Consider the following 16,188-nt stretch of genomic DNA (forward strand, 5'->3'; position numbering starts at 1 on the left):
AATAGTAGAAAAGTTATGCAGACTCACGAAGAAATTATCCAAAATTTGTTTTAGGTGACTACGTATTTCTCAAGATGGTGCCTATGAAAAGGAGCGTTCAGATTCGGCAAAAGGAGTACACACAAGCCCCTGATTTATACGACTATTCTAAATTCTGGAATAGCTAGTGGTCAATAATCTGTAGATTAGCTTTCACTCGTCCTAGAAGATGTTGTGCATAATGTATCTCACTTGTCTATATTGCAGGAATACATGTCTGGTCTCTCGCATATTGTCAACCACGACCATAATCGATTTGGTTCGTGAGTTGAAACATTTTTGGTTGAGTCATGACCAACTCTAAAATAAGTTTACAACTCAAGTCAACCCACCTTATTTGTGTTGGAGCTACCGACACAACACGCTTTGATTTCACGTACGATTTTAAATTAATTATTTGCATAAAGTAATGATTGACATCATCTTGAACAACATGATTGATTTGTCCCAAATTCAGTGAACCAAAAAAAAAATAGAACCGGCCGTCTGCGCTTCATCTAACCACGGCAGTCACTGCTGGTGAACGCCGCTAGCTGTTTAACCAGCTCCGCCGCGGAGTTGCAGGACGGATTGAACAAATGGAAGACATGGCCTTCACCGTCGGTTTCGACCACCTCAACGGCGCCGCCCCATCCTGATTTCCTCAGACACTCGGCGTAATGCCGTCCCCTCTCCTTTAAATTGTCCTTCTCCGCCACATAAACCGCCACTTTCTCCGCCGGAAGCCGCGCCAAATCCGGGTCGTGTTCCGGGTTCACAATCGGGTGATCCAGCTCCTTAATATCCTTCGAAACCACATACCACAGATTCTCCACCACAAATATGTCCTTCGGATCCCACTCCTTTTCTTCTCCGATCAATTTTCCCCCCCAAAAATGTGGGTGAATCAACTGCAATCCCTTGATCTTCACTCCGGCCAGCCCCTCCGTCGCCACCCGCAGCGCCATCCTATGTGCAATATTCCCTCCGGCGCTATCTCCAGCCAAATAAACCCGGTTCAAATCCGCAATTTCATTCAGCCACTCATCCGGCCCGGCTCCCCCAGAATGGGCCGCGACCCATTTCATGGCAGTCCATGAATCTTCAAACGGAATCGGCAGCTGGTACTCCGGTGCTCGCCGGTAATTGACGGAGACAGCGGCGATGTTGGCTTTAGCCACCCAGGCGTTGATGTGCTGATGGTAGAAAGGGGAAAACGCCGTTTCGATGCAGAACCCTCCACCGTGAAAGTAAACGAGAAGAGGAAGCTTCTGAGCTTGTTCTGCGGCGGATTTCGGCCTGTAAATCCGAACGGAAACAGAGTCTTCCGGCGAGACGACGACGTCTTTTGACTCGACGCCGGTCTTAGGGTCGACACCGGGAGGGTCGAAATCGTTGCCGATGAGCCGGTCGATTCGACCGTCTTTGTAAACGACAAAATAGGGTACGGCGTTTAAGGCAATTTCATCGGAAGCCATGGCGGAATCAAGAGAGAAGAAGGAAGAACACGATTACTCTGTTTTCTGTCAACAGATGATAAACGTGTGTACTTATAGATCATATTTAGCTTTATGCAAAATTACAACAATAACCCTCACTATAGAAATTATTACAATCTAACCCCTATACTTTTTTTTTTAAGTTTTTATTTGAAGTTACGAAATTGCCCTCCTTCAACGTTAGTTGGCTTCAAGTCTCTTTCTTTCTGTAGCAGATGGCATCCAGTGATTGGCTACTGAAAATATTAATATTAGTGTTTTTCCACGTGGCAGGCACATAGCTGGGTTGTAAAAAAGTCCCACAAAAAAAATTGTATATATATATATATATATATATAAAGGAAGAAAAAGAAAAAATTGCCACGTGGAAAACTCTAGTGGAATATAAAAATAAAGAAAAATAAATTTTTTGTCACGTGGTAAATTATAATTAGACCATATAGTTAGTTACGTGTAAAAAAGAGGCACAATAAAAAAATAAATAAAATCTGTGGAAAAACAAAAAATGAAGATTTTGCCACGTGGCAATCAATTATCCTAACATAAATTAATATGAAAATTTAAAAGTAATATTTTTATATGAAAAAAAATTTCAAATAAGTTTTTATGGTCACCAAAACAATCTATCAACACCTCTTAGATTTCCTCCTTTTAATATATTTTTGAAATTTTTAAACAACCAATCGGATGGCGTTATAGAAGCTTTGTACAGATGAAGGTGTCGAACGTGAATGTTTTGAGAAGAGGTAGACCAATATCGATTGTTATGGCTCAAGTTCGTGTCACTTTGTTATGTTGGTGGTCATCATTGTCTGTGTGTTATGGTGTCCAGCTACTACTTACATGGATGACAGGATGGCTCTTCATCCATGTGGGTAGTTGAAGGCGATATGAAGTCCTCCCGACGTTCGCAATAGTCTTTGGTACCTATTCCCTCATAATTGAAACTATTATAGTTCAACTTGATAAGAACTTGGTCTCCGTCTTGGAATTCTAATGGTCTGTGTTTCAAGTCTGCCCATTTCTTCATTCGTTGTGAAGCTTTCTCTAAGTATACACGTGCCACTTTGGAGGTTTGCTACCACTCTTTGGTGAAATTATAAGCTTGTGGACTTTTTTCGGCATAAGGGTGGTCAATGACATGAGGCATGAGTGGCTATCTGTCACATACTATCTCGAAGGGGGTCTTCCCTGTCGACGAGCTTTGCTGACAGTTGAAGCTAAACTAAGCAACGTCAAACAAATAGACCTAGTTCTTTTGTTGCGTGTCGATGAAGTGACGTAAGAACTCTTCAAGCATGCTATTAAACCTTTCAATTTGTTCATCTGTCTGGGAATGGTAGCTTTGAGAGATGTTTAAGCTCGACCCCAATAACTTAAATAGTTCGGTCCAAAAGGTCCCCGTAAACCTTCCATCACGATTACGGACAATACTAGTGGGAATGCCCCACAACTTTACAACGTTTTGGAAGACTAGTTGGATAGTTGTTTCAGTCGAACACAACTTGGGAGTTGGGACGAATATGACGTACTGGGAAATCCTGTCCACGATTACTAAGATGGACTCAAATTCTCCTACCTTCGAGAGGTGCGTGAGAAAGTCAAAAGATACACTCTCCCATGGATGAGAAAGGATTGGTAGAGGTTCCAACAGCGCTGCAATTTTCGTTCGTTCGAATTTGTCTTGTTGGTAAATAAGACATGTCTTCGTGAATTGTGTCACATCGACTCAAAGGTTTGACCAGTAATAACCCTTTTTACGAGGGAGTAGGTTCTTTCCCACCCATTGTGACCTATTGATAAGGAAATCAACCCAAGAAAAAGCTCTAATACATAATGATAAGGAATCAACTCGAGTGAAAAATTCTAATACCAAATGATAAGGAATCACTACAAGAGAAGTAAAATTCAGATTAGCTTGTTGATCGAATATCTCAAGGCAAGAACACTTGTTTGAGATTCGAATAACTCTACAAGCAAGATCGATCGTGTCAAACTTGAATGATTCTAAACATGCAACTTAAACTACATAGAATTACAAAGAACTAGTTGTCTATCTTCATCTAACCACGACAGTCACTGTTAGTGAACGCAGCTAGCTGTCTAACCAGTTCCACCGTTGAGTCACTGTTCGGATTGAACAAATGGAAGACATGGCCTTCACCGACGGTTTCGACCACCTCAACGGTGCCGCCCCATCCTGATTTCCTCAGACATTCCGCGTAATGTCGTCCCCTCTCCTTTAGATTGTCCTTCTCCGCCACATAAACCGCCACTTTCTCCACCGGAAGCCGCCCCAAATCCGGGTCGTATTCCGGGTTCACAATCGGGTCATCCAGCTCCTTAATATCCTTAGAAACCACAAACCACAGATTCTTCACCACAAATATATCCTTTGGATCCCACTCCTTTTCTTCTCCGATCAATTTTTCCCCCCAAAAATGTGGGTGAACCAACTGCAATCCCTTGATCTTCACTCCGGCCAGCCCCTCCGTCGCCACCCGCAGCGCCATCCTATGTGCAATGTTCCCTCCGGCGCTATCTCCACCCAAATAAACCCGGTTCAAATCCGCAATTTCATTCAGCCACTCATCCGGCCCGGCTCCCCCAGAATGGGCCGCGACCCATTTCATGGCAGTCCACGAATCTTCAAAAGGAATCGGCAGCTGGTACTCCGGTGCTCGCCGGTAGTTGACGGAGACAGCGGCAATGTTGGCTTTAGCCACCCAGGCGTTGATGTGCTGGTGGAAGAGAGATGAAAACGCCGTTCCAACGCAGAAACCGCCACCGTGAAAGTAAACGAGAAGAGGAAGCTTCCGAGCTTGCTTTGCGACGGATTTGGGCCTGTAAATCCGAACGGCAATGGAATCTTCCGGCGAGACGACGACGTCTTTCGACTCGACGCCGGTTTTCGGGTCGGCACCGGGCGGATCGAAATCCTCGCCGAGGAGCCGGTCGATTCGACCGTCTTTGTAAATGACGAAATAGGGTACGGCGTTAAAGGAAATTTCATCGGAATCCATGGCGGAATCAAGCGTGAAGGAGAAAGAAGAATAAACGTGTGAACTTTATAGAACACATTTCCCATTATTACAATTTAGCCCCTTAACTTTTTTTATTAACCAATTAGTCCAAAATGAATTTTTGTTTATCATCTAAATTAAATTTTAGTTAAATTATAAGTTTATTTCTAAAGATTAATAATTTATTAAATAATTAGTTTTTTTTTTCTTTTTTCTTTTTCACTTTAACTTAGAAATTAAATTTATAATTTTAACTATAAAATCTTTTTAAAAAATTAATTAAATAATGTTTTAAATTAAAACTATCCCTATCCATTCCACGTGGTTAACACTTGAAATGAATCTCGTTCACATACGATACCAACCAAGAACGTGCTAATAACTTACGGAATTTATTTTTTATTTTTTATTTTTGCATGAAGTTACGAATTTGTCCTCCTTCACCATTAATTGGCTTCAAGTCTCTTTATCGTAGGGGTGTACATCTAATCCGACAACCCGGACCAACCCAACCCAAATTGTAGGGGTTGGGTTGGGTTGGATTAGTCTTTTAGGTTAGGTTGGGTTGTTTTTTCTGAATTTGAATCTGAAGCTAATTGTCTTTAATTCAAGTCTTAAAATTAAGTTTTCATTAGTTTAGAACAAGATCAAAATCGTAGTCTATTACTAAAAGAGTGCGATTGTGGTATCGAACATATGCTCGTGGGTCGAACTTCTCCATTTGGGCTACGCTTCGTGGGCTTGGGCCATGCACACATTGGGCGTCTAGTGTCAAGTTTGTGGGGCTAGGTTGTTGATGCTTCTTTGGCTTGGAGGCGTCTGAACTTTCGTAGTCGTAGGTTGTTGCTTTTTGTGTAGACTAGTGACTTTGGGCATGTAACGACTCACTTTTTGAAGTACTCAAGCAACAAACTGTTACTCATTGATATGAAATATATGAATTAAAAGAAAATCTATACTCAGATATGACGTGTCTCTCTTTAGATAATAGCCCACGTGAGTCTCTATCTCCTTGATTCTTCCAACTTCCGATAGCTCACAGTCTCTTCTACAAACTTGTAGTGCTCGTCACGGTGAACAAAATGGTTCAAGTTTCGTTAAAACCCATGGAGAAATGAGAGAGTTATCGCCGATGGAAGTTCTAAGAAATCCACAAAATTCTTACATCATCGACGTCTTTCGATCATAACTTTACTTAAGGAATCGCCACGGATTTGAGCTCGAGCGTTTGTTAGTGACTATGGGGTTTATCTTTAAGTTTTCTGGTGATTCTTCTTTCGAAGCCCGAACCTGACTCAAAACTTCTTCTCACTCGATCACAACCCCGATTTCCACTTCTTTAATGACGCCCAACGACAACGTTTCAGTGGTGATCTACGACGAGAAAGCTTCTAAAATGTACAAGAAATTAGTAACATAAAACAAAACAATAACTCAATATGTAATCCAATTGTTGGGTTAAAACAAGAAGGTCAAGAGCATCAAATCAAAAGCTCCCAAAGCATACCCACTCGGGCCGGTTATCCAATAATAAATTATTCGGTAAATTAATAAAAATATTTATAAAAACTCGTCTAAAAAATATACATAAATTTTTTTAAAAAAATATTCTGGTTGGATTATTAATTTATTTAAAAATGGACGAAAATCGTATAATCATATTTAAAAAAGTTCAAAAATATTTTTGAAATTAATTATCAAAATTTAAAATTCTTTAAAAAAATTTAAAAAGTATTTTTAATGTTTTTTAAGTTCAAATGTATTTTCTTGAAACAAAATATTAACTACATATTGTATTTTTATTAATTTTTTAAAAACTATTTTTAAAGTTTAAGGGATTATTAAAAATTTTCAAAGCTTATAAATATTTTTTTTTTCGGAATATATTTTTTTTATTAATTGAGCATAAAATATTCTTAAGTAGACGTTCATTTCTAGCTTAATGAAATTATCAAGTCAAATATTAATATTCTCAATTAACAAATTTATAAGAAGCGATCAATTTACCATCTAATCTCATACAAATTTATTGTACAATTCAAATCAAATTATTTATAACTATTACAAAATGGGTCGTAGTAATAATAATATTAAGATAAAACACATAGTCTTATCTATATACCGTTAATTCATTAAAGTATATATTCGAACAATGTTCCACTTCATTAAAGCTGGTTAGACATGTATTATGTTCTCTCACTTACCTTAAAGAAGATCAGAAATGTCTAGTAACTTTAGACGTTTTAGTTAACTCTCAAACCCTTTAGCCGAGAGTTTTTATACAAAGTCAAAACAAACAGTCATCTATGTCACTACCACGATATGTTCCCTCACTATGTTGTACTTCATACACTGACGTTGTTCATGTTCTACTATCGTAATAAAACGTTACAGTAAAATTGAGCGTTACATAGTTTTCAACCTTAGTAAAAATTATTATTTTTTATTTTATTTTATTTTCCAAACTATGGTAACTATTAAGTTTTGTTTGTATTATCTTGTATATGATTTATATTTGGTAGACACTTCAAATAATTTCTCTAAAGGGAGAAGGTTGTTAGAAGGCAATTAACGCGATGGGCAAAATCGTAATTTCACAAGAAATAAAAATTAGAAACCTCATATTCTAAAATTAAAAATTAAAAATTAAAAAAATATAATTTTGTTCGAACTTCAATCAATCTCAACCATTCAAATGGAATGAGAAACGAAGACGGTTCAATTATTGAGATAGTGATGCACAAAGGAAATGACTTATCTACTCGATTCGTGTACACGTGTCCATAGTTGATTCATCTAATTTATTTACTCTTGAATTGGATTATGAATTTATTTAGGTTAGATTTAATTTAACGGAATGAAAACTTTTGAATTGGTTTTTTTTCTTTTTCGGTATAATTATATATTATAAATTATGTCTCATGTTTTTATTAATATAAAAAAATTATTCTATTATTGCTCGTCAATAATAGGTCATGGTTTTTAATGGACTCAAAAAAAAAAATTATGGTTTGTAATTTTCAAAAATATATATTAAAATTGAGTTACCTATTTTATAAATATAAAAATAAATAATAAATATTTTAAAAACTATTTTTATTTATTAAAAACAAAAAAAATAATTAAATAAATATAATTGAAATTTAACTGTTACAAATGATATCAAAGCGAGACACTAGTGGTGTGTCAGGGTTAGTGGTGGGTGAATTGTGAGATCCCACGTCGTTGCAGATATCCTAGTGGTGTGCCAGTGGTGGGTGAATTGTGAGATCTCACGTCGTTGTAGACACCTAGTGGCTAGGTCGGTTGGAATTAAACAAAACACTTCTTAGAAGAAAGGGGTGACCGTAACGATAAAACAAAATTAGAAATACAATTCCTGATTTGATTTGACTTTAAATCCCTTTATTTATTTCCCCTCCAAAGTACATACAATGTAAATAAGAACAGGAAATTTAAAACGGCCTAAAATTCCGCCGCCGGTGGCCGGCGCCGTCGAAGAGGGCCGTGAGGGGTGGTGGGGGGAAGGGGATTTATTTCATTTTCTGAGATCACTCACGGCGGCCGCCATTGCCATTGATGAAGGCAGCAAGCTTTCTGACGAAATCCAGCGCCACGTCGGTCGTCGGGTTGAACAAATGAAACACGTGGCCTTCGCCCTTTGTCTCCACGACCTCGACGGTGCCACCCCATCCCGATTTCTTCAAACACTCGCTGTAAAACCATCCTCTGTTCTTCAGAGCATCCTTCTCCGCCACATAAACCACCACTCTCTCCGCCGCCAGCTGTCCCAATTTCGGGTCATATTCCGGGTTCACAATCGGGTCATCTAACCCGCTAATTGTAGGGCAAGTCACATACCACAATTTCTCCATAAAGTGTCTTTCCTCTGGTCTCAGCTTCTCTTCATCTCCGACCAATTTCCCTCCCCAGAAATAAGGATGAACCAAAATCAATCCCTTCAGATTCAACCCGGCTATCCCCTCCGACCCGACCCGAACCGCCAAGTGATGAACAATGTTAGCTCCGGCGCTATCTCCAGCAAAATAAACCCGATCCAAATCCACGATTCCATTCAGCCACTCCTCCGGCCCGTTTCCATCGGAATGGGCAGCGACCCATTTCAGAGCGGCCCATGAATCTTCATAAGCAATCGGAAGAGGGTGCTCCGGAGCAAGACGGTAGTCGACAGAGACGGCGACAACGTTGGCTTCAGCAACTAAGGACTTGACGTGGCGGTCGTAGAAAGGGGAGAATGCCGATTCGATGCAGAAGCCACCGCCGTGGACGTAAACGAGAACAGGAAGCTTCTGGGGTTGTGCGGTGGCGGTGGCGGGTTTGGGCCTGTAAATCCGAACAGAGACAGCGGTTTCCGGGGAGATGACGACGTCTTTGGAATCGACGCCGGTAACGGGATCCGGAGAAGGAGGTATTGCATCGTTGCCGAGTAACCTGTGGACGGTACCGTCTTTGTAAACGATAAACAAAGGGGAAAAGTTGTGGGCAATTTCGGTGGAATCCATGGAAACGAGAAATAAGCGGCGGATGAACAGAACCCAAAAAAATTCCTCACTCTGTTTTGACAACAAATGTGTAATTTGTGAACTTAAAAAGCTCTGTGCTTCCGACAAATGATTGGCGGCGGGCGCCCTCATCTTTTTACCGTACACTCATTACCAAATATATATATATTATATAATATATTACCAATTATATATAATATATATTTATTTATATTTATATATTTGGTAATGAGTGTACAGTAAAAAGATGAGGGCGCCCGCTGCCAATCATTTGTCCGAACCACAGTTTTTTTTCTCTCTCCTTCTTCTCCTTGTAGGAGTCATGGTCAATAATATATATATGTTTTATGAACATGGAACACTATAAACATTAGTTTGATCCCGAACTGAATTGGTACGGTTTTTGGGTTCGTAGGCAAAACCTTCAAGTTGACTCGAGCCAAATAAAAAATATATTATGAACTCGAAGGTTTTGCCCACGAACTTGAAACCGAACCAATTCAATTTGGGCTCAAAATCCAACCCTACCCAAAATACTAATCCAACCCAACCCGAATAGTTCGGGTTGGGTTGGTCTAGGTTGCTGGGTTGTCGGATTCCCCCAAGATTTTAAAACCTCTCATACATTTTAAAATTTTGGGGGAAGCTTGAGCCATTACACTGAGATTGGAGGGTAACTCGAACAACTTAAAATTAATAATACAGCCTAACACTAAATTCATAATACAACCTAACACTTTAATTTTGGGTTTTTTTTTTTTTATTATTACATTAATGGTATTAAAAACCTTACTAGACTACTGCCATGTAAATGGTCTCCATTAATGACGCATTATTTCTTTTAATGTATCTTATTAAATTAAAAATGCTTAATTACTAGACTACTCCCTAATTTAGTGGCGTCACTGCATAGATACCTTTTATCTATATATATTTATATATATACACGGAAACAAATAAAAAATAAATGGCATTAAAACACCTATCAACCACTAATGAAACTTTATGTGTTCTACCGACCTATCGACTTTCATGATCTTTCTAGCGTTCACCGTCATTCATGCATGGGAGCTTTACCTTTATATGAAAAATATAAGGATAGCACGTGACTTCAATATTTTAAGACATACTGTTGGAGTTAGTAATACAACCCACTCTTAGGATTAGTAATACAATCACACACATAACATGATTTGAGACCTATTCTTTTAAAGTCGTAACATGGCCTCAGACTCTTTCCAGTTTCGGGCAGGGTTGGAAATGTGATACTTCTCCAGATCCACCGCTAGCAGATATTGTTCTATTAGGCTTTCCCTTTCAGGTTTCCCCTCAAGGCTTTAAAACGCGTCTCTTAGGAGAAGGTTTCTACACGTGTTTTGTTCTCTTCCCCAACTAAGGTGGGACATCACATTATGCATTTGCCCTCGAATTTATGTAGAAGAATAAATAAAGATACTGTTGGATATGACCCACGATCGTTGAAACAAACAATTTGAGGAGAATGGTCTTTTAGAACAAAGAAACCTTAAACATTTACGCTTTTCAATTCTCTTTGTTGTTGTTAAAAGAGCATACATCTAGTGTTTAGGGGAGAGAAATTTAATACCAAAATATAATTTATATTATTATTTTTTAATATGGGTTTGGTAGCATATTAAAAAAGACAACTAAAGTTTTATTCGAACTTTTTTCGACCTATCACATCTAAAAAGACCCGTCATCAATTCGTGTTACAATTCATTCAAAAGTCGTGCGATTATTGTCGAAGAAGTCTAATTCAAATACAAACCCGAACCTTTTAAGCTAAGAGATTTATTTTAAGATTAGCTTAATTTGATCCTAATCTAAGTTTATGAAACAGGCTAATTTTTCCATCAAATCAACGGCCTTTTCACACTCCGGCATCTTCAAATGAAACACATGATCCTCTCCGCCGTGCTCCACCGTCTCCACCGCCCCGTTCCACCCGCTGCTCTTCAAATCCTCATCGTAATTCCACCCTCCGAACTTCAGAGAATCTTTCTCTGCCAGAAAGATCTTCACTCTCCGACAAGGCAACGTGGCGAGATCCTGTGCAGTGGGTCTCAGCCAAGTGGTGTCCGAACACAGATACTTCCACAGCCGGTCCCCCGCCCCGTCGCCAAAGAACGGGTGAATCAAAGCCAATGCCACCACCTTTACTCTGCCCAGCTGCTCTGCTGATGATCCTGCTCGGACAGCCAAGTGATGGCAGATGTTGGCGCCCGCACTGTCGCCAGCTAAACAGATCCTGTCCAAATCTGCGTGCTGGTTCAGCCACGGCTCTGGACCATCCCTGTTGGCGCCCAATGTTTTGAACACACTAAAAATGTTAACACAATCCTACCTATTAAAACCAATTAACTACGTACTAGTGTGTAGGATATTTAGTACTAAATTATCATATTTTATATTTAGTACTAAATTATTTGCTTTTAAATTCTTTCTATTTATTACTCTTTCCATATAGTTTATTTGATTATAAATAAAATAACTTTCACATCATTTAAGTGTGGTGGATTAAGCAAATATTTTCATGTAGAATACTACTGTTTTGTATTTCTTGAATGAAAACTTTGAAGGGTATTTATCGGGCTAGACAATTATTGGGCTTGACACTATTTGGCTAGTGATGATATTTTAACGATAAAGACTTTTAAAATAAAATCATGCTAGAGATAAATTTTCTCAATTTTTAAGAATTTAGACCGGGTTCCTGGCCTCGGACGAGGAATATATTCTTCGTCCTGTCTCTCATTCTCAGTTTAAGCTCAAAATTTTTCACCCATTTGGAGTAGGTTCCCACAGAGCATATTAAAAATTATTGGAGATCGACAACCTACACCACCCTCACTCTAATACCAGATTGTCGAACACAATTATTTGTGGCAAATATTCACACTTGTTGTGTTAGAACCAGTCAAAAAAAGATTACAAGACACTTTATTTTTGCAGATTAATTTTCTTATGGTAGCTCGGAGTTTTTGGAATTGCCTAAAAAAAATATCTTAAAATATCTAAATGTAACTAGACTTTATTTCTAAAGTATTTAAATCTATAATTTCTAAAATATCTAAATATTTTTATTTCTAAAATATTTTTAAAAAAATTTAAAAGTATCTAAATATCTTTATATATATTGATAATGAAATTATAAATATCTAAATATTTTAATAAGTTAAAAAGAATATTTGATATTAAAAAAAAAATTAAAAATTGAAATCAGCCTCACCTGTTCACATGGGCCGCGATCCACCGTAACGCATCCCAACAATCGTCATAGCAGGCGGGGATTGGATTCTCCGGCGCGAGGCGGTACTCGACGGAAACAGCGACGGCGTTGGCCTTAGCAGCGAGAGAACCCACGTGGCTATGGTACTGCAAATTAAAAGCCGATTCGAAGCAGAAGGCTCCGCCGTGGACGTACAACAGAAGGGGCAGTTTCTGATTTAGATCTACGGCGGAGGGGATGAAAATACGCACCGAAAGGGCGGAATCCACGGAGATCGTGACATCCTTTGCTCGGAAAGCGGAGTTGGGGTCGTCGGCGCAGGCGGGGACTATGTCGGAGGTGACTTGAAGCCGTTGGATGCGGCCGTCTTTGTAGATTCTTAAGAAGGGAAAGAACTCGTCGGCGACGTCGTTTGTTGAAGAAGCCATTGATGAGCAGAAAATAAATGGCGGTTCGAAGTTGGACAATTATGACTCGAAAAGTAATTTTATTTATAGAAAATTCATTTCCTTGATTGTTAAGGGTGAATAACAACTTTAATTTTGTTTGGACAGTTTTAATTGGATTACTTTTCTAACGACCATTAATAGAATATGGTATGTTAACAAATATTATATTTTTTAAATGTCGTTGCAGTATAGTGGTGAGTAATCCTGCCTGTCGCGCAAGTGACCCGAGATTGGTTTGATTTGAGTTCGGGTTTGACCCCACAACGGTAGTTTGATGAAATTCAGAACATGATTGCTTTTTTCTCAAAAGGGTCGTTGTAGTACAAGAGTGAGTAGTCCCGCTTGTCACTCGTCACACTCGAATGCTTTTTTTTTTTTCTAAAAAAGGGTTTATAAAATCTTGTGTATTAATAAACAATATATTTTTCAGAGGTCGTTGTAGTACAGTGGTGAGTATTTCCGCTTGTCACTGGAATTATTATGTTCTGGATGTCATTGTAGTACAAGGATGAGTATTCCCACTTGTCACTCGAGTGACTTGAGTTTGATCCCCAACAATAACAACTTCAATTTTGTTTTGACAGTTTTAAACGAATTCGAAATTGGATTATTTTTTCTAACGACGATCAATAAAATCTCGTGTGTGAACAAATATTAAATTTTTTAAAAGTCGTTATAATATAGTGATGACTCAGGTTCCACCTCCAACAACACGACAATTTTAATATTCTTTTGAATAGTGACCTAGACTCCTTTTGTATTAACAAATAATATATTTATTATAGTAATAGAAAATATGTTACGTCATTAATAAGGACGGTTTGACGTGTGGGTTCATATCAAATAATAAACTTAATATTAAAAAATATATAATAAAAACAAAATTTCACCCTTTTATTTTTTATTTTTAGTTTATTGTTTTTATTTTTTAGATTTTAAACATAATTCTCAAGAAAATGAAGCGCGTGGTCTTCCATTTCAGTCTCGACCAACTCTCCCAACCCTTCAAACCCACTCTCCCTTAATTCTGCGTGAAACACACGCGCCCGGAATCAAGTTCGCCGCCGGTCACTCCACAGCCTCCCTAGTCTCGGGTTGGCCCACGGGTTCATCCTTGGATCCTCCAGGCCCAGCCCAATTATCTTCATTCCCTTCAGCCCATTAAAAGATTAGAGTCGTAAAAGTAAAGCTAGTAAAAAAAAAATATATATTAATATTAAATTGAGATTTTTTAAAAATTATTGTTACTTTTTTAAAAAAATATTTTAATTCATTTAATTAAAATATATATCCTAAATTAAGATATTAGAAATTATAATTCTCATATCACGTGTGAACTAAAAAATAAGAAAAGAAAATAACGGAAAAGGATAGAAGGTCACGTGCCGATTCTTTGAGGTAGGCGGGAAAGTTTGAGAGGATTGAACGTTGACCTAGTTGCCGACAGGTCGTTGAGGGTTCACAAAATTCCAAAAATACCCTCAACTTTGAGGAGTCAGAGTAACAAACTCGTCAAACCTTCCAACCTGGGCAGCCGCTTCTCTGTCATGCCTCTGTCAATTTTATGAAAGCTTTACACCACATTATGGTTAACTCTCCCAAACCATGGTTAATTATAATATTTAATTACTTTTAAATGTCTTTTTACCCCATTTTTTATTTTGTTCATTATTTTAATTGTTGAATTTATTTGATTTCACTCGTTTTAGAATGTTAATTTTCATCTAAATAAATAAATAAATAAATATATATATATATATTATAATAAATATGAGACCTCAAAATTTGTAATGATATTGAGCTATATTCATGTTGATAATCCAATATCAAACAATGAAGTATAATTAATTTATAATTCTTAAAATAAAATTTAAAAACACATCGACTAATATTATATGTTGACTTAATTATTAGAATTTAATTCGATAAACTTAAATTTTTTTTAGTACAATTATATCTATATATATATATAAATGAAGTATACCGATAAAATTCGACCAATCAAAATTTGCCACTTAGTTATTTTTAAATTAATGTTGAAATTATAAATTATTACATCCCAAATTAAATTTTAAGAAAAAAAGATTGAAAACTCCAAATAATGATCGTGACTGAAACCTAAATCAAAAGGGTCGAGCCCAAATGCCATAAAAAATCCTAACCCACGGTACGCGTAGCAGATTTTCTAAATAAATGAGCCGTTCTCTATTTTTGAGGTTCAGAAATTTGAAAATTTGAAGAAAAATTTTTCTAAAAGACGGAACGATTCCTTTTGAAGGTTACAAACTCTTTGAAAACTATAGCTGTTTTGAATGAAAATCGAAGCAGTTTGAAGATAATTTAAAATTTTAATTTCGAGAATAATTGTTTTAAACTTGAGTAAAGCGTACGCCGACAGTAAAAATTTGAAATTAGAGTCGAGATAATGATTAGGAAAGAATAAGTCGGAGTTGTGTGGACCTTCAAAGTAATGGTCCAACATTTAACATGGACGACGGCATCAACGCGTTGCTAAGTACGCTGTTACACGGAAAGGACACCAGCTTGACATTTTTATATCCCAATCTTTAATTTATTACATTATACAAAATATAACCATAATAATAATAATAATAATAATAATAATAATAAGAGAATATGAACATAATATTAACTAAATAAAGTTTGACTTTAATTTTATTTTTTGTATTTCAATTTTTATTATTTGGATAAATTTTAAAATTAATCCATACCATTAATTTTGTTGTTAATTATATTTTAAAATTGATTTATATAAATATTATTTTTAAAACAGCGGTCTTTTTGATAAAATTATTATTATTATTATTCGAATAAATTAATACAAAAAAAAAAAAAAAAATCTTTATCCTAAAATAAATTTGAACTTTCAAAATTATTAATAATACCTCTAAATTAATTTTTTTTAAAAAAATTTAAAAATTAATTTGAATGATCGAATATTTTGTTTCAAAAATATTTAAAAAACATTCTTAAATTTATTGTCTCCTAATCCATTTAGATTATTTTTTTTAATAAAAACGTATTTTAATAAGGTTCAAAAATATCTTTTTACTTTTAAAAAACTTAAAAAAAAAAATTACTGTTTCTTGTTTTAAATTAACAGTAAATATATTTGTATGTATATTAATTTTAAATAATATTTTAATAGATAATTTTTTTTTTCAGTATAGCTTTTATTAAAAAAAATAAAAACAAAAACAAAATATGATAATAAATCCAATTTCATTTTATAAGCGATAATATAATATAATATTTAACAAACATTTCTAAAAATTCAAAATTTATTACAATTTAATAATATACTTCGGATTAGACATATCTGATGGAATGTAGACAGATAATATAATCTTAGCGTCTATCTGTAACAGTTTAGTTAATGCGAGAAATATTTTATTTTTTTTCCTC

General features: G+C 36.3%; 3 protein-coding genes and 1 pseudogene across 3 annotated transcripts; all 4 read right to left on the reverse strand.

Moving 5' to 3' along the window:
• Window positions 1–409: 409 nt before the first annotated feature.
• On the reverse strand, window positions 410–1,558 carry LOC111776765 (putative carboxylesterase 12). The gene has a single exon (XM_023656115.2). It carries the CDS (start codon window positions 1,494–1,496, stop codon window positions 537–539), a length of 960 nt encoding a protein of 319 aa, XP_023511883.2. The 5' UTR covers window positions 1,497–1,558; the 3' UTR covers window positions 410–536.
• A 1,807-nt stretch (window positions 1,559–3,365) lies between these two features.
• LOC111777550 (putative carboxylesterase 7) lies at window positions 3,366–4,563 on the reverse strand. Its single transcript, XM_023657201.2, has one exon. It carries the CDS (start codon window positions 4,538–4,540, stop codon window positions 3,581–3,583), a length of 960 nt encoding a protein of 319 aa, XP_023512969.2. The 5' UTR covers window positions 4,541–4,563; the 3' UTR covers window positions 3,366–3,580.
• A 3,360-nt stretch (window positions 4,564–7,923) lies between these two features.
• Window positions 7,924–9,175, reverse strand: LOC111777371 (putative carboxylesterase 12 pseudogene; annotated as a pseudogene).
• A 1,542-nt stretch (window positions 9,176–10,717) lies between these two features.
• LOC111776906 (putative carboxylesterase 12) lies at window positions 10,718–12,803 on the reverse strand. Its single transcript, XM_023656314.2, has 2 exons — window positions 12,314–12,803; window positions 10,718–11,377 (listed from the first exon to the last, which is right to left on the reverse strand). The coding sequence occupies exons 1-2, from the start codon at window positions 12,739–12,741 to the stop codon at window positions 10,903–10,905; spliced, it is 903 nt and encodes a 300-aa protein (XP_023512082.2). The 5' UTR covers window positions 12,742–12,803; the 3' UTR covers window positions 10,718–10,902.
• Between the last annotated feature and the right edge of the window lie 3,385 nt (window positions 12,804–16,188).

This window comes from Cucurbita pepo, chromosome 16 (assembly GCF_057944985.1).
Source record: "Cucurbita pepo subsp. pepo isolate OVF chromosome 16, ASM5794498v1, whole genome shotgun sequence".
Lineage (NCBI taxonomy): Eukaryota > Viridiplantae > Streptophyta > Magnoliopsida > Cucurbitales > Cucurbitaceae > Cucurbita > Cucurbita pepo.